Source organism: Pteropus alecto, unplaced genomic scaffold, assembly GCF_000325575.1.
Source record: "Pteropus alecto unplaced genomic scaffold, ASM32557v1 scaffold7, whole genome shotgun sequence".
NCBI classification, from domain to species: Eukaryota; Metazoa; Chordata; class Mammalia; order Chiroptera; family Pteropodidae; genus Pteropus; species Pteropus alecto.
In genome coordinates this window covers 57,253,029-57,276,229 of record NW_006494614.1, presented here as the reverse complement: position 1 = coordinate 57,276,229, position 23,201 = coordinate 57,253,029, and the positions used below count along the sequence as shown (strand labels likewise).

Here is a 23,201-nt window from a genome sequence, read left to right as displayed (position 1 = left end):
TAGAGGGACGTTCTCACATTATAATTGACATCAACAGAGTTATCTGGAAAGATGCACTGGAGCAGTGCTTCTCAGACTTTAATATGTGTGAGAATTACTTGGATATCTTAGTAAAATAAAACACAGGTTCTGATTCAGTAAGTCTGAGGCGGGGCCTAAGAGTCTGTCTTTCTAACCAGTTCTCAGGTAAAATTGATGCTATTGGTTCAAGAACCACACTTTGAATAGGAATGTGCCACAATATATTAGTCAAAGCCTAATGAGGGGCTTTTTATCCCTTTCAAAGTGAAATTTATTACAACTGTCCCCAGGGAAGAGAAGTGCTCAGCGCTAAGCAGAAAAAAAAGAGAATAGGATAGAGAAGCCTCTCTCCCCATAGTCACCTGTCTTTGATTACAAAGGAAATCTGAAAAAGCACATTCAGCTGAATTATCAATCATTAGTAACAACATATCCATAGTAATGTTTTTTCCATAAAGTTTATTTTATTAGAAATCATTGTAACTATAATTATTATGCAACAGTTAGAATTTCCCTTCTAGATCCTTAAACTTTTAACATTTTTTCATCCTTGTATTTTAGGTGAATCTCTTAAAAGAGCTATTACTTTCTAATTCTAGTCTGACAGTCTTTTCTTTTGAACTGATTTTTAGTTCATTTACATTGAATTACATTGTACTTTTATTTGTTCTATTTTTTTCTGTTTCTTCCCTACCCCCTCTTTTTTTTTTCCAGCTGTGATGATAAGATGAACAATAATGATAGAAATCATGGTCTATTTCTTAGTTAAACTGAGCTCTCTAAACTAATGGAAAAGACATGACAAAAACAAAATATAATGCAAAGAAATTTGAGGTTTAAAAGTCTGTGCAACTAAGATTAGCTAGAAATTAAGATAAAGACCTGCTATTACCTTGCTTTTAGCAAGAGGAAAGTTGCCATGTAGAAAAAGGAGTTAGGAAAAGGATGAAATAACTTGTTTGAGAAAAAAATTGTAAAATATTTGAGCCTAAAAACATAGTAAGCCATAGAAAATATAAGGATTCATGACCATCTAAATAAACGACAGTTCAAATTAAATACAATTTATAAAATAATACTTTTTTGTTGGAAAGACTAATTATAGTACAAAAGTCTATAGGTATAAACTCAATCTTAAAAAGTATTTTAACCGAATATATTGTCTCTAAAAGCTTTCAGAGATAATTTTATTTTAGTAAGGGTTGCAGCTGTGTTTAAATATATGTTAGAGTGGGGTGTGAAATTTGCTAGATGTTATACTTGAAAATTTACTAAGGGTTGGTCAGTTTATAATTTGTTTCCAGTTAACTACCTAGTGTTTAAACAGTTTAAAGAGTTTGGCAGCTTTTTAAAAAAATATTATTTGAGCTATTACATGTTAATAAAAGTTTCAAGTTTCTTGTTAGCAGATCAGGCCTACATTAGCCAGCACAACAAGCAAAATCAATACAAAAAATGTATTTTTATTCTTAATTTTCTATAGGAACTAAGTCCAATAGTGGGGATTCATCTACAATTGTGTGGGTGTGTATTTAAGAGGGAAAATAAATATAATATAGCATACTAAATACTCAATAATAATCTTACTGGTACAGAAAATATAAGAATGTGTCCTACCCCACACACACTAATATTTTATTGCATGTTTGAGATGGTAGGACATGAAGGAAATTGCTGGGAGTCATAAACCACAAAAAATTTCCTATCTAAATGAGTAAGTAAAGTGAGTGAGTGAGTTCATATTTGCTCTTAACAACATACCTATTTATTCACCAAAATACTAGAACCAGTTTTAATGGACTATATTTGTGGTGAACAGAGATAAGACCTGGACTCTGAGGAGAGTTGGAGAGCAGATCAGAGACCTCTGCAAATGGCCTTAAATCCTTAAGTGAAACATCATCACTGGATAAAGTAAAGATTAAATAATCTGCTCTGCAGAAGGAGATAGCAGAGATAATTGACTTATTTTGTCCTTGACTCTAGGAAAATTTTTTTAAAAACCTCCCCAGATATTTAGTATCCACAAGCTCCATCTCACTTGGGTTAGAATGGTAGATTCATAATATATATGTAGCTCAATAAACCCAGAGATGAAAATTTAGTTTAAAGTGCTTTTAGATTTATGGCATTCTCCTATTGCCTGGAAGGAGAAAATAAAAATTCTCTTTTGGGGGACACATTTTAATTCTCAAAGGATTCTTATACATAAGGCACCAAGGAATATGAGCTCGTATTTCCTTTAAATGAGGAGACAAAACACCATGAGCACATGTTAGTAGAAATTATATATTCAAAAAGTATAAAAAAAATGTTTAATATCTCTAAAGAATTGAAACAGCATTAAAATAATAAGACATGGGACGAGTAAGATTCAAGGTACTTTTGAAAAGGGCCAATAGAACTTCTAGAAATGAAAGATAAAATATTATAAATTTAGCAGATTAACACAACCATAGAGTAAATAAATTGTCAAATAAAACAAATATCCAGAATGCAGCACGGAGAGACAAAGATATGGAAAATATAAAAGAAAGGTTAAGAAGTATTGTGGATGGAATGAGAAGTTCCTGCCTTTCTTTATATTAGAAATCCAAAAGGAAAGGAAAAAGAGAGAGAAACAGTATAGGAGATGTAATATTTGAAAAAATAATAGCTCAAATTCAGGGTTACTAATAAATCTCAACATAATAAAAATAAATTTATCGTGGGAAACATCATAATTTACTTATAAAAAACTAAAAGCAGAGACAAATACTTAATGTAAAAATAGTCAAGAAAGGGGGAGGGGAAGAAACAAGAAAAAGGTTGGATCAATAAACAGTACAAGATGATATTGTGGTAAGTAATTCCACAAAATCGAACTAAATTCTACAGTTCAAAGGAAAAGGCTGTCAGACTAGATCGAGAATATGAAATAGTGCAGTAAGTTGTTTTCAAGAGATTCACACAAAACATAAAGATATAGAAAGGCTGAAAGTTAAAGAAGGCAAATAATGTAGCAGAGAGATTCTAACCAAAGAAAAATTATTTCAGATAAGATAGACTTTCAAGTAAAAATATTTCTGAACATAAAGAGAATAACTAATCATAGATAAAAGGTTCAATTAATTATTTCTCTGATTGAAAGAATTAGAGCAAACTCCTAATTGAGAAAGATGTTTTTACTTTGTTTATAAACAGAAATGGAATTTATTCTGTTGGTAGACGTGTGGCTTATTAGATGTTGGCTTTAAGCAAATATTTAAACTTGTAGAATCTCAGCTTTTAAACAATAAAGTGGAATAACACCATATAACTCTTATTTAATAATTATAAATAATTCATCTAAAGCACACAGCACTGTGCCAATTGCATAGCTCTATTGTCAGGTTAGACAAGGAACAGGCTAATGATTTTGTATTGTAGTATCTTTCCATAAATTTATTTTGGTAAAAAAATTATCCTTGGGCTGTCTAGTTTAGTTCAAAAATAGCTATTTCCTATAGAAACCTCACTGTCCCGGAGGCTTGTTATAGTCCGAAACTTCGTTAAAAGTAACATCTTTGACATTAACCCAGGTAGAATATGTGGAAGAATACCCATTTTTGCCATATTTTGCTGACATAGATTGGTCTGAGATCAAATCAGAAATTTATATGTGGGGTATAAAACTGAAAACAAAAACAAACAAGACAAATAAAGACTCATGGATATGGACAAGAGTTTAGTGGTTATTAGGGGAGAGAAGTAGGTAGTTAAGGGTAAAAGGGGTCAAACATATGGTGACAGAAGGAGATTTGACTTTGGATGGTGAACACACAATGTAATAGACATATGGTGTATTATTGAATTGTACACTTGAAACCTATATAATTTTATTAACCAGTGTTACCCTATTAAATATAATTAAGAAAAGAAATTTATATAGATGTGCTTTTTAATCTTTAAAACATCATACAATTGTGCTGTATCCACCTAATGGCTATTAATAAAAAATATTTAGTTTACTTTTTATACTACCCTCTTATAGCCTACTCTTTCATTGGATATGGCTAATAATAACAAGATCTTTTGTCTTACATTCGCACATCATAATTGTTGTTTATTCTTTAAAAATATTTATTGAATAAAGTTCATTCTTTTATGATGTGAAATCTTAATTCCTAAGAAACTTATATTTATCAAAATATGTAATTAAATGATAGTTTTATGGTTACAGAGAAGTTAGGGACAGAGAATTTCAGAATTGTAACAAAGCTAACTCCAACCCTCCCTCGCTGGGCTCTGCATAATAAAAGTAGTTTTTAAAAAAGTTGTAAGTACATGGCTATAAAACCTAAACACCACTGAACAATTGCAACATTTGACACCATCTAGCTTTTGCTAAAAATAATGGTTTCCTTTTTCTATCCCTGCAAAGACTATCATTAGCAAAGTGTCTGTATACATTCTTTTCGCTTTTATCAGCTGCATGATTCAGTACAGTACAAGGCTACTCAAAGCAGCTGTGCAGCAATGGTGCTCTTCTTTTCCCGCCTGTGTGCGAGCAAGTTAGTTTCTGATAGTTCTCACATCTGATAGTTCTCACTGACTGTCACGAAAGCACATCTTATTTTCAGACAGAAATATGTATTTGGATCTGTGACTGAGATGCATAACCTAACAGATTTTCTTTAAGGACTGGACTCTGGTCTCTCTCTCCTCACCTTTTATTCTTCCTCACACCCTCTTTCCTCCTCCAATCCAGTATCCCATCCAGGAGGTGGGAAACTTCAGACTGGTCATGGCATCTCTTGTGGCCTCAGGTTTCTCATTTGTTAAATGAGGATGATAATATTGCACCTATCTCATAAAGTGTTAAGATTATGACAGATATGTGAAAAGTACAAAGTATTGTGTATATGTCATATGGATCTATAACACACTTAAGTTCTCAAATTGTGCCTTATTTTTTTATACTTGTGTATGTTTGTTCTAGCCAGTTTCCTTTTTCTAACCTCCTTGAGTAAAGACATTGCAATTACTCACCTCTGGTTTGTTTGTTTGTTTGTTTGTTTCTTTCTTTCTTTCTCTTTTTCTTTCTCTCTCTTTCTTTCTTTCTTTTTTTCTTTCTTTTTTTTGTCTGCAGCAGTTGGTAGTGGGCCTTACTCATAGTAAAACTTCCATTATTATATGTTGAATTAAATAAAAGCACATTAATTCTCCCTCCTGCTTATTTAATCTTTAAAACAATTTTTGCAATGTCTATTGTAGCTAAGGTTATCTTTTGTTAAACCACACAAGGGAATTAACCTGTTAAAGAAAAGTACCTTTTCTTTTTCTTGATTCTAGGTCTCCATTTCCTAAATTGTTCTCTATTCTCTAAAATCTTAACAGACATTTTGTGGAGAGAAGGAGTTTGTGGTGAAATATGTTTTTACAGAGTATCATGTATTGCCTACTTGGGAATTATTGAGGCACTTTGGCATGTTAAAAGCCTGGAGAACTTTTGAATTAAAGATATTTTTTAAAAATCACATGAATAAAATAAAATTTTTCTTAATACATTTCCTAAATTTATTTGACTATGAGACACTTTTTTCCCCCATATTTTATTGTCCCTTGAAATCCCTTTTGGGAAATACTAGTACAATTAATATCTATTTTTTAATTAATAGAGATTTTTTCTTAAAATAATTTTATGAATTCTAACTAGTTCTTTCCTCAGATTCTCAAAATAAGTTCTTTTTAATTAATTATGTTATCAATGTGTTTTGGGAGATATGATAAGAAGTACTGGAAAATACAATTTCAAAAAGTTTTGGTTGTACATTTATTTTTTAATATAGTTAAGTTAATTTATAACTGATGGATTTCTTCACTGAGAAAAGGAGATCTAAATAACTGGTGTATCAGCTGATCAATGTTACTCATTAAAACAGTTAAACCATTAACATTTAATGAATTCTACTTTAAAGAGAAAAACTTATTTAAAAAATGTTTATATATTTCTGCGTGGGCTAGGGAAAATGATTCTTCCTTTTCTTAGAATTCTCTTATATTCACAATTTTCTTAAAGGAACTTTTCATTGGTCATCATGAACTTTAAAAATATGTCAGGTTGATCTCACCTCTACTATGTTGTTGCAAGACTTTGAATAGTTGCCTCTAGTTTCTATAATCTTGTCACATATGTAATGATAGTAATAATGTAGCATTCTTTTAAAAACCAGGTACTAAGGGAGAAAAAAGTCACTGCTTATAAATTAAAGGCAATGGATTTTGCACATTAACCAGGTTATACATGTAAAAAATGATTTAAGTAGTTCCTCTTTCTGCCTTCCTCAGAGGCCCAGGTGTTGCCAACTAATCAATTACCAGTAATTTCATTTTTCATCCTTCCTCTCAAAAAATCAAAATTTTGTTTCGCTTTGTGCAAAAAGAATTTCCAGTGGAAAAACAGCTGATTCTCTAAGGTTCTTCAAATCACATTCTCACCTACATTTTTTTTTTAACTCATCCTGAACTTGGTCCATTTCCTGTATTATGCTGGACTTCTCAGATGGCCTGACAGTGGACTGTAGGTGCTCATCAATGCCATTAACAAAACAAGCATTTACTTGTGGCCCTCTACAGTCCTTAGCAGGTGTTTTCTGTGTTATCACATCTGTTTGCTCCTTTTAGAGATGTAGGAAACCAGATTTAGATAGGACAAATAACTTACTGATGACCCAACCCTAGTAAGTCACTAGAACCCTGAGTTCTTGTCTTGTTGGCCAAAGTTATTCAGGAACACCCAAGAGGAGTTATATGGGATGTAAGGAATGTGTGTGTGTTTGGAGGTGGTGGTGGGGATAGGGGATTGAAAGCAGACAAGTAGGAAAGGTAATTGCTTAATGAGTCCTCTCTCTTATCCTTGGCTACTCAAATAAAATGCCCTGTGTCTGTTTTTCCTTTTTGGAAGTAGGCATGCATATAAAGTAGTGGGGCAGCACCAAAATTGCTGAGGACAAGAGTTATACTTTTCTATCTCCAGAACTTTGCATTTAGAAGATTCTTGATAAGTATACACTAATGAAGGATATCAGATAACCACATCAAAGAGAAGCCTTCTACAAGAACAGGGATTTTTGTCTCTTGTTCACAGCCATAACCTCCAGCACCTGAAGAGTGCTTTTTATAAGATAGGTGCTAAAATATTTGTTAATCAACAGAAACCGGCATGGAATGGTCCAAATAGAGCATTAGTCCTTCACAAAGAAAATTCTTAAACACAATTATCAGCAGATTGAACAGAGAAGCTGAGCTGAAATTTCCTGAGAAGGGTTTAGCTGGTGTGCATATATACTTGAGCCAAGAATGCTTTGTTTATTTACACTTTCTGTTACTTTTGCTGGAAAGATCCTTCTCTCAGACGGTTTTATATCTTACTCCTTCACTTCATTTAGGTCTCTGATTGAATGGCACATGCACATTTAAACTGCCTATGCAAAATTTCAAGCATATACAAAGGTAAACAGAACACTATAATGAACTTTTACGTGCCAAATCACCTAGCCTCAATAATTATTATGTTTTACCTATTTTTAGAAGCATGTTTCACTGTGGCATTATATATCTTTTTATATCTTTACTTAAGGGCTAGTTCTTTTCCTACCAGAATAGAAGAACCATGAGATCAGGGACTTTTTCTACCTCACTCACTTCTGTATCCTACACACTTGAAACAGTGTCTGGTACACTGCAGGAGCGGAAAAACATTTGTTGAATGAATGAGTGTATGACTAAGACGATGGCACTAGGTCTAGTGGATTCTAAAATAGTTGTACAGATTTACAATAATCCAGTTTTTACAGTTGGAAGTACTTATTTTTACCCAATTTTGTTGCTAAATGTTTATGTTCTAAATTTGCTTACATGGTAAAAACTGGTAGAATCAATTCTCATATGTTGTTTTTGAGCCAGTGATATTTTGAGATTTCTATCAAGAACCCAATATACTGTATTATTAACTTTGAAATATGTATTTTTGTTTGTTGAGTAAATAAGTTGTAAAGTTTGAGTGAAATAGATATAAGAATCAAGCATATTGTGAGTGTATGATTCATCACTATTTTCTGAATTTCTGCTATGTTTAGAACACTACCTTAAGCATTTAAAGTTTGACTGTTGTCATGTGGAAGGGAAAAACTTTTCCTGCCTCACTCCAGAAATAGCAAATGTTGCTTCCACTCATAGCCCAGTGGTCAGAATTGGACACAAGGCTCAATATAATCACAAAAAGCCCAGGAAGCATAGTCTATTGAGTACCTAGGAGGAAAGGAAAACAGATTTTGGCAATGATTAGTAGTATATAATACAGACTACATGCATAGAGCTTACAGGTCAAAAGACTATCCATTCATAAATGTAGTTGGCAAACACTTAACTGGTAAGCCCACAGATGCTTAATCTTAAGCGATCTGTTGGAATCATTCCTAACAATGAATGACATGTGTATTATAAGGCTGAGAACACAAATGTACTTTTTAGAAATGTTACTATTTTTTAGCAAAGTTTTTTTTTTTACAATAAAAAGAGTTTTAAAACAGTAGCACCTTGTATGTTTTTTATTTTTATTTTTAACACAGATATCTGGAACTAGGTAGTTCATAGACGGTATGGTAATTCTATAGTCATCAAAGATAAGTATTTAGACCATCAAGTCAACATTTTAGGTACCAGGAAGGAGGAAAGAAAGGTGGAGGAATAAAGAGATGCAACTTTCAACTGAGACAGCTTCCTGCAAGGAGCCTTCCACTTTTTCCAGTTGCACTTACATTTATACTCCTTTAACCAGAACATAGTCACACAGCCGAAATGGATGCGAGAGTCTGGGAAATGTAGTGTTTTGGCTGGTACTTTGCTTCCCTGAATGGAATGAATGTTTTTGTTGTTGTTGTTTATTTGTTTTTTAATTTTTTTTTAAATAAGAAAGAATGGATGAATATTGAGTGAACAATTAGCAAGTTTTGTTGTAGTTAAGGATTTCACACACAGACATGCACACACACATTTGAATATATAATCACTAGTAGAGTAATTAGAAATTCCTTTGAGATTGTTCTCCAGCTGTTTCTATACTGATAAAACTTAACTGTGGCAAGAGGAGGAACTGTATTCGTTTCTTTTCTTTTCTCCTATTACTTTTCTGTTCACATAGTAAATGTTTTGGTAAATATTTCTACTACTGACTTTGCCATTAACGTGAACATTATTTATTAAATATAGACAGTAAAGCAGTTGGTATTTTAATTTAGTCAAATATAGTAATATAATATGATCAGAGCTTTAACTTGTCCTTAGCTATCTGTCATGGTCCTATATACATTTTTCTATATGTTAAATGACTGTTAACCTCTAAAAAGGTATGCTAAGAAACAGATGTACTATTCTAATATGAACAGTTCATGAACATTTCTTGTTCCTTTTGGCTTATCACTGTGAAATTTGATGAAGTAAGACCTAAACCATCACAAAGCCTAGAAATTGTTTTCAGTATGTTTGCTATATGTTACAGAAAATTAATTTAACTCATTTTTATCTTTCCCACCATTGTCTGCCTTCTCTACAGGCTATACATTGATGGTCCCTTTGGAAGTCCATTTGAGGAATCATTGAACTATGAGGTTAGCCTCTGCGTGGCTGGAGGCATTGGAGTAACTCCATTTGCATCAATACTCAACACTCTGCTGTATGTCATTTTGATCCATTTTATTAGTCCAAATAGAGAACTGCCAATATTTTAGACATCTCTCTTTTAGTATGAAGTAAATCCTTACTGAATCCTTCTACTTGTTGGAGGAACTCCATTTACTTACTGGTCGATGAGAGGAATAATTCAGTGATTCTTATCATGTGGTCTTTGACTTTCAGCATGCTCTCCTGTAAAATATGTCAGTATCACAATTATGCATTCCTCTGCCCTTATCCTCTATTAAAGTCATTCCACCAGCCTTCATTTCTCTACTTCCTCATCAGTGGTAAGTGACACCACTTATCCATTCAGTCAGCAAATATTTTTGAGCACCTGTGTGCTAATCCATCTTCTAGTTACTGGAAGCACAGTAACAAATAAAGCTGAGTGCCTGCCCTTAAAAACCTTACATTCAAATGAAGCAGGTAAAAATAAACCAGTGAGAAACTAATAAATAACAATATTTCAGAGAATATTAGAACTACAATGAAAAGAAGAGAGATTAATGGGATATAGAAATAAAGGGCTAGTATTATTGTAGAAGTATGTCAGGGAAAGTTTGAGGAGATGACAAAATGAGGCCTTCATTTTTTGGTCTGTTACTCAGCAAATTTATAACAGACCAAAAGATAGAAATTTTAGATGTTAGATTGCTTAATCATGAAATACATTTGCAGTTATTTTAGTTCTAGGATTTTAAGCAAAAATTAACTGATTAATATTGTCGTGAAAACACAAACAAAATGACAATATGAAAGTATTCTCAAATCTATTCCATTCACTTTTCGACAAGACACAATTTGCATGAAATTTGTTTAATGTAGTACCCCCCCAAAAGGTGATGTGTTTGAATGATATCATATTTCAATTTCAAATACTTGATATGAATTTAGGATTTTTTGAAGGTTATTTCAAGCCAGCAATCATGTGTTTCTGAAAACATATTGCAAGTTATTTGGACACCTAAAGTTAAGGAAAGAGTATTTTCTTAATCTCTAGCCTACTTCCTAATTATAAATGGGAATCCAGGCTTGGAATCATGAGTTACTGGAATGCATTACATAGTAGGTGGTTGTGAAATCTCCTTCTTTAATGATGTTATGAAGGGGATAAACAACCAATTTCTGGAATGGTTTTGGCTCACTTTGCGTGGAAGCCAGGCAAGACTGATGATGACTGGAGCCCCGCCAGGTGATAGAATTCACTGAAAATAAAGAACTTTCTGAGATGCAGGGCCGGTATTATTCTGATTGAGGAGTTTAGTTTATTACCTTCAACTGGAAGTGGGTGATATGCATATAATATTCACAAGTATGAACTAAAATTCATGTATAATATGAGTATATCATGTCTTTGAGTCAGCATTTTAGATTTATTTGGGTGTTTTAGTAAGTTTTATATCAGACACTTGGAATGTAAATGACTGGTTTTTCTATTGGTTACTTACTAATGAAGGGCAAAATTTTCGAAGATACATGGATTCTTAACTTATTTTTTTGCCATCCTAATCACTGTCATGTTATTTTAATTTTAAAGGGATGACTGGAAACCATACAAACTTAGAAGGCTGTATTTTATTTGGGTGTGCAGAAATATCCAATCCTTCCGTTGGTTTGCAGACTTACTCTGTGTGTTGCATAACAAGGTAAAATTAGGTTTGTTTTTACTTTTGCAATTTTTTACTTTAAAAATATAATTATTGTCTTTCAAATTACTGAAGTAATAAATGCTTGCTATAGAATAAACTGGAAAATATACAGACAAGTAGTAAGAAGGAAAAAAAATCTCCTAAACTTACAAAAACAGGTAACATCTGTTAATTGGTACATACCTTTTCAGATATTGATATTTGTGATTACTTATATAGATATCTATATCTATATTTATATAGATTACATACATAGATATCTATATGAATAGATATCTATATGAATGATATGTTTTAACATAGAAATGCTTACTTATATATTCTAACAGAGTATTTTAACATAGAAATGTATGCATATGGCTGGTAGTGTGTGCATATATCTGTATATGATGTATGCAAATGTATGCATATGGGATGGTAGAGGAAGACAGAGGGAAACATAAGCAGACAATTACTACTGTACTTTCCACCTTTTGTTCTAAGACCTCTTATTTCTTTAATAATCCAAATGGACCATAACCAGACTTTTGGCACACTATGCCAAATGTCAAAAATCCCAAATTCTAAGTTTTATTTCTTGCAGAGGTGAAAGCAGGAATTCTTCATCTATCCAACATGTAATCTTTTATATATCTATTAATATATCTATCTTTATTTTTTTCAAGTTATGCAAGTAATGCACATATACATCCTTGGTGCAAATTTTTAAAATAATTTAGATAAGCAAAGTTCTCCCCTACTACATTCCCCATTCAATTTATTTAACAATAGATAACTAATGAGTGTTCTATAAATTCTAGCATCCTATTTGTATTATTCTTAAAATTGCTTTTTAAAACTTATTTCTATGTCATGAACATTTTTAATAATAGTGCATATAGAGTTACCTCATTTTTTTACTGCTGTAGAATATTTCATATTATGGATGTATCTAGTTTTTTAACTACTCTCTAATGATGGATATTTTCTTTTTTATTACGAAAAGTACTACAGTAAATATCAGACATGCCTTTTTGTGCATATATGCATTCCTTCAGTCAGTCAGTCATTTTATCACTCATCAAATATTTACTAATTACCTACTATGAATTAGAAACTGTTCCAAGACACGGAGCTACATTGGAGAACAAAAAAAAAAAAACAAGTGTCTGATCTCATGTGATTTACATTCTAAGTGGGGAAGATAGACAACAAACCAATAAAGAAATAGGATGTCTGATTCCAGTTAGGAGAAAGAAGAAAAGGAAAGTGAGGTAAAGCAACAAAGAATAAATAACAGAGGCCATATTACTTTATATTGCATATTCAGAAATGTCCACAAAACAAATGGTATTTGAGCAGAGACCTGAGTAAAGTGAGTGAGCAAACTAGGCAGGTGTCTTGGGAAAAATTTTAAGGCCAAAGGGATCCAACTTCACAGGCAAGCGCTCTGATGCAGTCGTATGCTTGGAAGATTGGAGGAAGATGAGAGAGCTGTGTGGGCAAAGCTTAGTAAACAAGGGGGAAAACAGTAAGGAAAACAACCAGAGAGGTGGTATGTATGCTTTTTTAAAGGAAGAAGATTACGTAAGGCCTTTAGATTTTATGGAAAAATAAATGGGTTCTGGGAATTGAAAGCAATGACTTGAACAGATATTTTTACACCAATATTCACAGCAGCATTATTCACAATAGCCAAAAGGTGGAAACAACCTAAATGTCTATCGATAAATGAATGGATTAAGAAAATGTCGCATATACATATAATGGAATACTATTCAGACTTAAAAAGAATGAAATTCTGAGACATGCTACAACATGGATGAACCTTGAAAACATTATGCTAAATGAATTATTCCAGACACCAAAGGATAAATATCTGATTCTAATTATATGAGGTACCTACAGTAGTCAGTTTCACAGAATGCTGATTGCCAGGAGCTGCGAAGGAGGAGGAATAGGGCTATTGTTTTATGGATACAGAGTTTCAATTTGAGAAGAAAAATTCTGGAGAAAGATGGTGATAATGGTTGCACACCAATATGAATGTATTTAATGCCATTGAACTGTGCACTTAAAAGTGATTAAAATGGTAAGTTTATGTTATATATATTTTACCATGATAAAAAAGTACAAATTCCTGGGCCCCTCCAGGGACTTGCTGAATCAGGAGGGGCAAAAAAGTAGAGATGAGAAGCCACTGAAAGGACAACATCATTTTTTAAAGAAATAGAACAAAAAATCATCAGATTTTTATGGAATCACAAAAGATCCCAAATAGTCAAAGCAATCCTGAGAATAAAAAACAAGGCCAAAGGTATCATACTGCCTGACTTCAAATTATAGAGAGTTCAGGAATAAACCCCTGTATATATGGGCCAATGTTTTTTGACAAGGAGCCAAAAGCGTACAATGGAGAAAGAAAAGCCTCTTCAATGAATGGTGCTGGGAAAATTGGAAAGCTACCTGCAAAAGAGTGAAACTAGATTGCTATCTGTTACCACACACCAAAATTAACTGAAAATGGATGAAAGACCTAAACATAAGACCTGAAACAATTCATAGAAGAAAACCTAGATACTACACTCCTGGACCTTGGGTTTAGAGAGGATTTTATGAATTTGACTTCAAAGGCAAGGGAAGTAAAAACAAAAATAAACCAATGGGACTGTATCAAATTCAAAAGTTTCTGCCCAACAAAAGAAACCATCAACAAGACAAAGAGCTGAATGGGAGAAGACATTTGCAAACAACGCCTCTGATAAGGGGCTAATATCTATAATATACAAAGAACTCATACAACTCAACAAAAAATCACAAACAATTCAATTAAAAAATGGGCAGAGGACCCAAACAGACACTTCTTCCAAGAAAACATACAAATGGCCAACAATTTAGTGGTTATCGAGGGTGGGGAGAGGTAGATAAGGGTAAAGGATGTCAAATATATGGTGATGAAAAGAAATTTAACTTTGAGTGGTAAACACAGAATGCTATATACAGATGATGTATTATAGAATTGTACACTCAAAACCTGTGTAATTTTATTAACCAATGTCACCCCATAAATTTGACTTAAAAAAAGATATGAGGCTAGGGGAAGAAAACCTTTCTAGAAGAGCATTATCACCACTCTCGAATTTGCGAGTATTTTTTCTAGGTCGATGCCAGAAACTGGACTCCCTGAGTTGGAGGTTATGAATAAATTAACAATTTTAATGTATACTCACAAAATAGCCCCAGGAGAGACTAAAACAATTTACATTTTCACCAAAGAATGTAAGAGAAATTTATTTCAAAACATTATATTACCAATCTTTTAAATTTCTACAAATCTCTTAAACAGTGAGATCTCATCGTACCTTCCCCCGAATGTTAATGAGATTGAACCTTGCTTCATTGATTGTTGACCATTTGTGTTACTTCTGAGATTTCCTAATTCTGCCCTTGCCTATTTTTCTAACTTTTAAAAATCTTTCTTGAACTGACTTATAGAGCCTATATGTTTTTTCAAGTGAAAGGCTATAATTAATTCAAGATGTGGAAAGGTACATTTGAATAATAAATGCTTTATAAAGCAAGTAGTCGGAAGAAGAATAAAGAAAAGAATGTCAGTGGCTGTACTTTCAAGGTAGTTGAATCTTAAGATTTATACATTTTTTTTAAAGTTTTTTTGATGGATATATTTTAACCTAAGGATTCAATGGGGAAAATACTATAAAAGCTTAAAACTATTGTAAACAATGTTGTGATGATTATCTTCTACATGCACCTCTGCATACTTGCTTTGATTTTTCGCATCAGCAGGACGAACACTGGTTCTTCAATTGTGCCTCTGAGAATAATGCTAAAAAGAAAAACCTTTTATTATTTTCCATGTTTGCAACTGTATTACCAATTTCTGTGTGTGTGTATGTGTGTGTGAGAGAGAGAGAGGGAGGGAGGGAGGGACGAGGGGGAGGGAAGGACAAGGGCCAATACCAATAGCAATAAAGCATAGTTACTTTACCTATAGTTTTGGTGATGGTAGGTAATAGTATTTTTGAAAACCAAATGAAAATATACAGTCTTTCAATCTTCTTACAACTGTGAATTCTTTCACAGCATTCTAGAATGCCTAGAACATCTAGCTGCCCTAGCCACTCTATGTTAGTGTCAGACTATCTGTAATGATTACAAAAGTATCATCTTAGGTGGATCTTGCTTGGTCTGATTGTCCAACCTAGTGAATTAAAAGAGTGCAAGACCAGATATCAGGTGATGTGGTACCAAGTCTGCCAGTAACTAACTATATGACTTGCTTAAGTCACTTCACTTCTGCAGGTCACATTGGGAAAATCAAAAAGAGGAACCAGGGCTACATCAGGCATTTGGAGTCTGTCACTTATAATGGAACAGTAGTTCTACCTCATACTAACTGTAAGATCTTGGATTTATTACTTAACCTCTATAAACCTTATTTACACTTTCAATTTGTAAATGAGGATAACAGCACTTAAAGCCTACGTGAACTTTAGCTTTAACATATTTAAAGTATCTATCATGTTGAAAGTATTTAATAAATGATTGCTATCATTCCTATTAGTAATCTGTAAAATTCCTTTGAGGATTGACATCCTGTTATTTTTTATTTGTGAGAAAATAAGGAAGAATGATAGCCAGGAGAAATAAAAATGAAAAACATAATCTTGTGCATGATCCTACAATTCTGATCTATTTGCAAGACTGTGTTGATCCATTTATTTGTTTTTTCACTGCTTCCTTGACCTGAAGAAAATTCTTTAGTAGATATTATTACTAGTATTTAGTGAGAGATAAGTTAAAATGAAGAAATTGAAATCATTAAGAATATTATTTAAATAGTTCTCTTGGGGGCGGGATGTGGGTATTAAGTGCTAGTTACTGGTACAGGAGTCCTTGGACTGATCTCAGAGCAACATCCTGGTAGACATTTAAGACAAGATTCAACATGAGCCATTTGTTATGTGAGATGCTATCCATTTATTGGCACCTGGAAATTCCTCAGTTTATTCCCAATTAAAATTCATAAACCCTGATTTAATTCAGAAAGGGCCTTAAAATGAATTTAGCATTTGGATGGAACTTGAGGCAGCTATTGGATGGGGTATAATTAATGATTGTATTTTAAGAATATTATGGGTGCTAAGAATCATCCCTTATCATTTTTAAAATAACATATGTTTTTATTGGGATTTTATAATTCAGAATTGCCACCTGTCAGAAAAATGTATAATTTTAGATCTGGGAGGGACGTAAAATGTATAATTTTAGATCTGGGAGGGACATCAGTGAGATACTGTCTTCAACAGTATCATTGTTTTGATGAAGAAACTGAGGCACAGATTAAGTTGAGTAACTTCCTGGAAATCTCCAGTCATGTAGGCATGGCAATAGAAATGAGTCTGTTACCTGCCAGGTGTCCTTACCATTGTAAGAGGTGCCAGAGGGGTAATGAAACTGCTTAATCACTCCCTCTTTGAAAAATGACATATTTTACATTCCTAAAACTTCTACTTTGAGTCCCACAATATCAGTTTTTTAAAAATCATTACTTTCACACTATATAAAAACAACTCTTTAAATCAAGATTCATCCTCTTGCTGCAATAAGGTCCAGCAAAGCCTTACCATCTCAAGGAAACAAACCCAATATGTCTATCTATGTGCAAGAAATAGTTTGGCTATTGAAAAAGTGTTGGTCTCTTCTAAGCCTTTCCTCAGGATTCACACATCACTCATATTTCTTCTCCAAAGAGCACGCCATGGCTGTTGTATTTCTTCTACTTTTGATGCTGTTTCCGTATCTTTCAGCTTTCCCTTATTTCACGGTGGTGAAAGCAGGCCTAAGAAGAAAAGTATTTTTTTAAATGTAGATTTCAGAAATCAGGATTCAGTAGAGCAAGGCCAATCATTAGTAGATTTATTTTTGTCTTCTGGGGAAAAGGAAGCATATGAGGACAACAAAAACTCTTTTACCCCCTTTGTTGAATTAATTTTCCTTTAGGTGATATTTTTCTTAGTCAGTTTATTTTTCAAGATATAGAAATGTTCAAGATTTTTTCAGACTATTTTATTTTTGCAGGTGTAGTTCCTGCCTCATAAATTTTAATACACAGGAAACCATTGCTTAAATAGCCTGCATTCCTAGCATCTATATTATATATCACTATTGACTTTGTTTAATAAGAAAATCATGTTTCTTTATGAATGAATTCTTGGATAAAAATTGCGACTCTTAGAGAATAAAATAAGAAATATGTGGAGAGTGATTCAGGGGAGAATTAGCGTAGCATTTAGCATGCTAAATTTTGTATCTGTGAAGATAACATAATTCCCTTTTACTACCACCATCATACCTAATTACCAGTAGTAGACTGCAGGTTATTAACATTAGAACCTGGCATGTATATGGCACATATATATGTATTTAGGTAGATGTGTATACACACACACACACACACCCACCCACCCACACACACACACACATATATGTGTGTATATATATTTACTTGTAGATGTTCACTGTGGTTAAACAAGATACAACTTACCAAATTTTAGAATCACATATGTTAGACTAGAAGAAAGTCTGAGTATACAGAAAGAATTTTAATGTCTATTTACTTTTATGTCCTTTTAGTTTTGGCACGAGAACAGACCCGACTATGTCAACATCCAGCTGTACCTCAGTCAGACAGATGGGATACAGGTATGTGGCTGGATGTTATTGTAAATTAAATGACCTCTTAATAATAGAAGGTTTACTGTAGGGGCTGTGCTGGAAGAAAATTTCTGCAGGTGATTTGAAGAGAAGTTTCTCCGAGGAAGTCTTCTTGGAATGTATCCAGATAGCTCCTGGCTTGTCCTTGACATTGGGCGTATTATGCTTTTCATTTGTCTTCTTCACAGGTAGCTGGAGCAAGTCTTTTGAGTTTCTCTCTCCTCTTCACTGTCATCTTGAGTTCTATACCTTTAGAAATCTGACCATAAATGAACCGTCTTGTGACTGTGTTCATTGAGGGGAGATTTTATGTGAAGAGAGACAATAAGGTCATACACGATTAAGCTTATTTTCCTTCGAGGGAGACTAAAAAAAAAAAAAATAGTAATAGCCATCGTATGTCATTTACTTTCTGTGCTAGACACTGTGCTGTAAGCAATCATATACATTATCTCATGTGATTCCAACAGATTCAAGAGGTAGATGATATTGGTATCCCCATATTATAGATGAAGAAACATGTTTACAGACAACATTGAAGAGCTGCATAGGTGTATAAACCTGGGCATGAATGCTTGCACGTTTTTAGTATTTTCTAGCATACATTTTCTATAATACTTTGCATACAAAATATGAATGCTTGTCAGTTATATCAAAACTAATCTAACCCTATTTTTTCTAGTTAGAGTTCTACCCTACTTGATACGTAAAAAATATTTTATTTTACTACTCTCATGAAGCAAGTCAGTATCATTATTCCTCATGATATTTCTGTAATTAAGGTACAGAGCATAAACTATACTTGGTTCTCAGTTTGTTTGGGACTCAGACGCTTTCTCCTCCCTTCTCACTTCACTCTTACTTTTCACCACTGATTTAGATCTCATATTCTATTAATTGCAAACGCCAGTTCATTGGAAGTTATTTGTTGATAGGTAACAAGATTTGGAACTCTTCTGTCTTAGGCTGTCTTGTCTAAGATCACTTCTCTAAATTTATAATGACAACTTGTAGTATTTTACACACGTAATGTTTCAAATATGACAACTGTGTTTGCAGCGTAAAAACACTTCAAGAAAGTTTATATGCTTTGGCCTCTTTTTGAGAGTAGGCAATTAGACTGCATTTTAAAACATTGCAGTTGTTTAAAAATGAATCAACCAACTAAAATCTAGGAAAATTGGCTGTTTATAATAACGAGATTCAAAAACATAATGGATTTTAAAGGAAAAAAGGAAGGAAATTATATTCTAAATGACTGTACTTAGATTGACATTCGATATTTATACTTTATATCACAGCAATTTGGTAGGAAGCCACACCACCAGCAGAAATTATGTTAGACAAGTGGGCTATTTGCCAACTCTGTGTCATATAAAATGTAGTGCTTTCTTTTTTTGCAGAATATAATTGGAGAAAAATATCAAGCACTGAATTCAAGACTTTTCATTGGACGTCCTCGGTGGAAACTTCTGTTTGATGAAATAGCAAAATGTAACAGAGGGTATGTACTATTCCTCAGAAAATTTGACATGTGGCCAATGATCAAATTAAAATATTCCCAAGTCATTACATGAAGTTTTAAAGGTGAATTAGTAATGGGTTTATAAATTACAAGGTCACTTAAATACTCAATTATCACTATCAAAGAAGAAACTAGTCAGAGACCACCTTGTGTATCTGTAATGCCAAATAATTAAAATTTGGCCTAGAAATAGTATATAAGTTATTTATGAACTAAGCTGTCCTCCCTACTTTTAAATTTGCATAGACCCCAAGATAATCATGCTAAGAGAAATAAGCCAGACTGAAAAAGTTGAAAATCACATGATATCACTTATATGTGAGATATAAACATAAAAGCAACAATGAACAGGACAAACAGAGACTCAGGGACATGGACAATGGACTAGTGGTTACCAGAGGGTAGGGGATGGGGGTGGAAGGAAGAAGTAGACAGGATAAAGAGGGTCAAATTTAGGGAGATTGGGATAGAGTGAAGCGGGTAAAGGGGATCAAATATATGGTAGCTGAAGGAAACTGGACTCTGGGTGGTAATCATACAATACCATATATAGATGTCAAATTATAATGTACACCTGAAAATTATATAATTATATTAACAAATGTTACCCCAATAAACTTAATTAAAAAATTTGCCTAGATCCATATTAGAATGGGTATTCATTCCCACAGCATGCAGGAGGTGATCATGTTGGCAAACAAGGGAGCTCTACAAACAGTTCTAACAACATATGCACTTAGAAATCTGATTTTCGTACCTTTTTACCAGAAGTTGGCATCGAAATAGTTTCATCATAAGGTTAATAGTTGCAAAGGCTATAAGTTATAATATATTGCAGAGATGACATTTTAAAATTAATGTCATTTTAAACATATCTACCAGAATCTAAATATCATAGTTTTTTGATACCATGCTCATGTATTATAAATACACAAATGAGCTTTAGTTAGCCTTTGGGAAATTATACATATATTTTTTTCTACTTGAACTTGTATTTTTATTCTGATTAACCTGCAAAATTTTATTTTTATATTTGAATTAATAATGTTTTCATTGCTAGACTAAACATATTTCTAAGCAGTAAAAATGTATATAAATTGAAAATTTAATTTTAAAAATTTCCTGTGACCCTAAGGTTCCAGTATTATTTTTTCTTCTGGGTTGAATTATTATTACAATTTTTAGTATGTAGTTGACTAATTCATAATTTAAAAAATATATTTTGATAAATATGGAAAGCATATTTGATTGTAAATGAATGAGGCAGCTTATTAGATGGAGAGTTTTTTTAAAAGCCCCTATTAATGAATTCATGGATGAATATGATATATTGAAAGAATCCCTGATTCATCATGGCCCATGGTTGCATCTTCAGAAATTTCGTTTTAGGAATTATGGTGTGGAGTCCCATAATCAAATTTTGAAGGGAAAGTAGCTACTCATGTAATTCATATTGCTGCCATGTTTGAAACCACTTCTCTATTTCCTTTTTCTTGAAAAAGTAGTTTTGTGTTAAAGAGGGAAGCATTATTTAGAAAGCGGAGGTCCTTTGTAATATTCAGGGCTCTAGTTAAAGGTGAACTGTAGAATTAAAAAATGTCAGCCCAGATTTGGTTGTATTCCTTTCCCATCTTTCTTCAATATCATCCCCCTTTGATGTGATAATCTTGTCATACTCACCTGGGTCTTGCTATGCACCACAGGCTCAGTCCTCTTTAATTACATTTAACTGACCTCTGACAAGCATCCTTTTATTAGTTTTCATAGAATAGTGCTGAAAACTGATAGTTTTTGTTTTTGTTTTTGTTTTTTTTTTGCTCCATTCTGGAACCAAACCCCGAAACAGTAGAGGCTCTTTTACAGGAAATTAAACTGGGATTATTGGTTTCTTTGGTTATTTCTTAAGAATTTTCATTTGTTATATTGTTCATGATTTAGAGAGATTTTAGATGTTCAGTTTCTTTAAATAGCAAGGCTGATTTAAGACGAGCAGATGTGCACCACCTATTGTTGACATTTTGTACAGCACTTTTCGCTTTGTGTATTTGCTCTGGGCAGGCACCTAAAATGCATTATTTTTTTAAAGAAGTTTTATGTTATCTTATTGGGAAAAGAATGAAGCAACACCTTAAAGTTCATTAACTGTAAAAAAGGCACTATTTAAATAGAAGACTTCATTTTAGATGTAAAATTTTGGTTAACCTCATGTACATAAATTATATAAAGGCTAGAGATTAAAAGAAAGATTAAAGGCATTTAAATTATTTTTAATCTATGTTGGGCTATAATTTAATTTCAGAAAGGGATTTTGATTAAACCATTAGGTATTAGTTTAATAAATATATAGAATACAAATTTAAATTGGATTAAGCACTCTTTGGCATACATATTTTTTGATGTATAAACATATATATACATATATACATATATAAATACATATTTAAGTACATATACATTTATATAAGTACATAAGTATATGTACACATAAATGTATCAGTATATATTTAAACTACATATATTGAAAATAAAGAACTTAATTTTTTAACAAAAATTGAGTGAGTCTTTAATGTATAATTCTTCAATTTAATCTTTTCAGATACATTATATACTGTTCATGAGTAATTTCCATGTGATTCTTCCTCAGCAGTATTCTAGAATATGAATAATGTGACCATTACTACCCTGCTTGTGGATATTTAGGTTGTCTTCAGTCCTTTAAAGTTACAAACAGTGCTATAGCATTTATCTTTGCACAGACCTTCTCATGCTCTCATAAGAGTATTGCAGTAGGTTAGGATCCTTGAATGGAATTGCTGGATCAAAGAGTATGCACATTTACTTTCCTACCAAAACCGAAAGACTGAATCAATTTATATTCAATTTACTTTGCACTTGCGTAGGAGAGTGGTTTCTTTCTTGTGTGGCTTTTTAAATTCGGAATGTGAATTATATGAAGGTATTAATGATTTAAGAAAGTGAAAGAGCTTTTGAAGTCACCCCGCTTTCATCATCATTTTGCAAATAAAGAAGCTAGGACCCCAAAAGATAATGATTTGTTTAAAGCTATGGTTAATGAGTCAGAATTCAGACATGAACCTGAATCATCTGACTGTCAAGTGTAATGTGCTTTACAGCAGAGCATTGTCCCAAATAGAAAAATTGAGAATCTTATTTTACCATGTCCCTCTCGGAGACAGTGAGATGTTGTTAGAATCCATCATATTCACTATGCACGTTGTAGCATACTAAAGTAATATACTAAAAGTGTCAACAACTAATTTTTCAAAAACATAAAAAGATATTCTACATATTACTTTATAAGCCATTTAGTATTTGACAATCTGTCAGAAAATTGTTACACATAACCAGAATTCAGTTTTCTATTATTTATAATAAAAATGTATATCATATCATCAGTTAGTTGAATTTATGCATTATGCAAAGGGAGAAATAAAGGGTTAACTTTATGTGTATTTTGGAGCAGAGAATTACTACTCTGGGATTGGGTGAAATGTCTGAGACCATATCTATATTATGCTGCCTCATGGTGTTTTATAAACAATACAGACTAGGAATACTTAGGTTTGGTCTCT

General features: G+C 32.7%; 1 protein-coding gene across 7 annotated transcripts in view; it reads left to right on the top strand.

Moving 5' to 3' along the window:
- NOX4 (NADPH oxidase 4) overlaps positions 1-23,201 on the top strand; it is a 137,583-nt gene that overhangs the window by 100,007 nt on the left and 14,375 nt on the right. For all 7 annotated transcript variants that reach the window (XM_025042647.1, XM_015600601.2, XM_025042643.1 and 4 more), the window contains 4 exons: positions 9,596-9,715; positions 11,255-11,363; positions 18,003-18,071; positions 19,487-19,587. In XM_025042647.1, the coding sequence (XP_024898415.1) occupies positions 9,596-9,715; positions 11,255-11,363; positions 18,003-18,071; positions 19,487-19,587 (399 nt within the window). The remainder of the gene's footprint in view (positions 1-9,595; positions 9,716-11,254; positions 11,364-18,002; positions 18,072-19,486; positions 19,588-23,201) is intronic.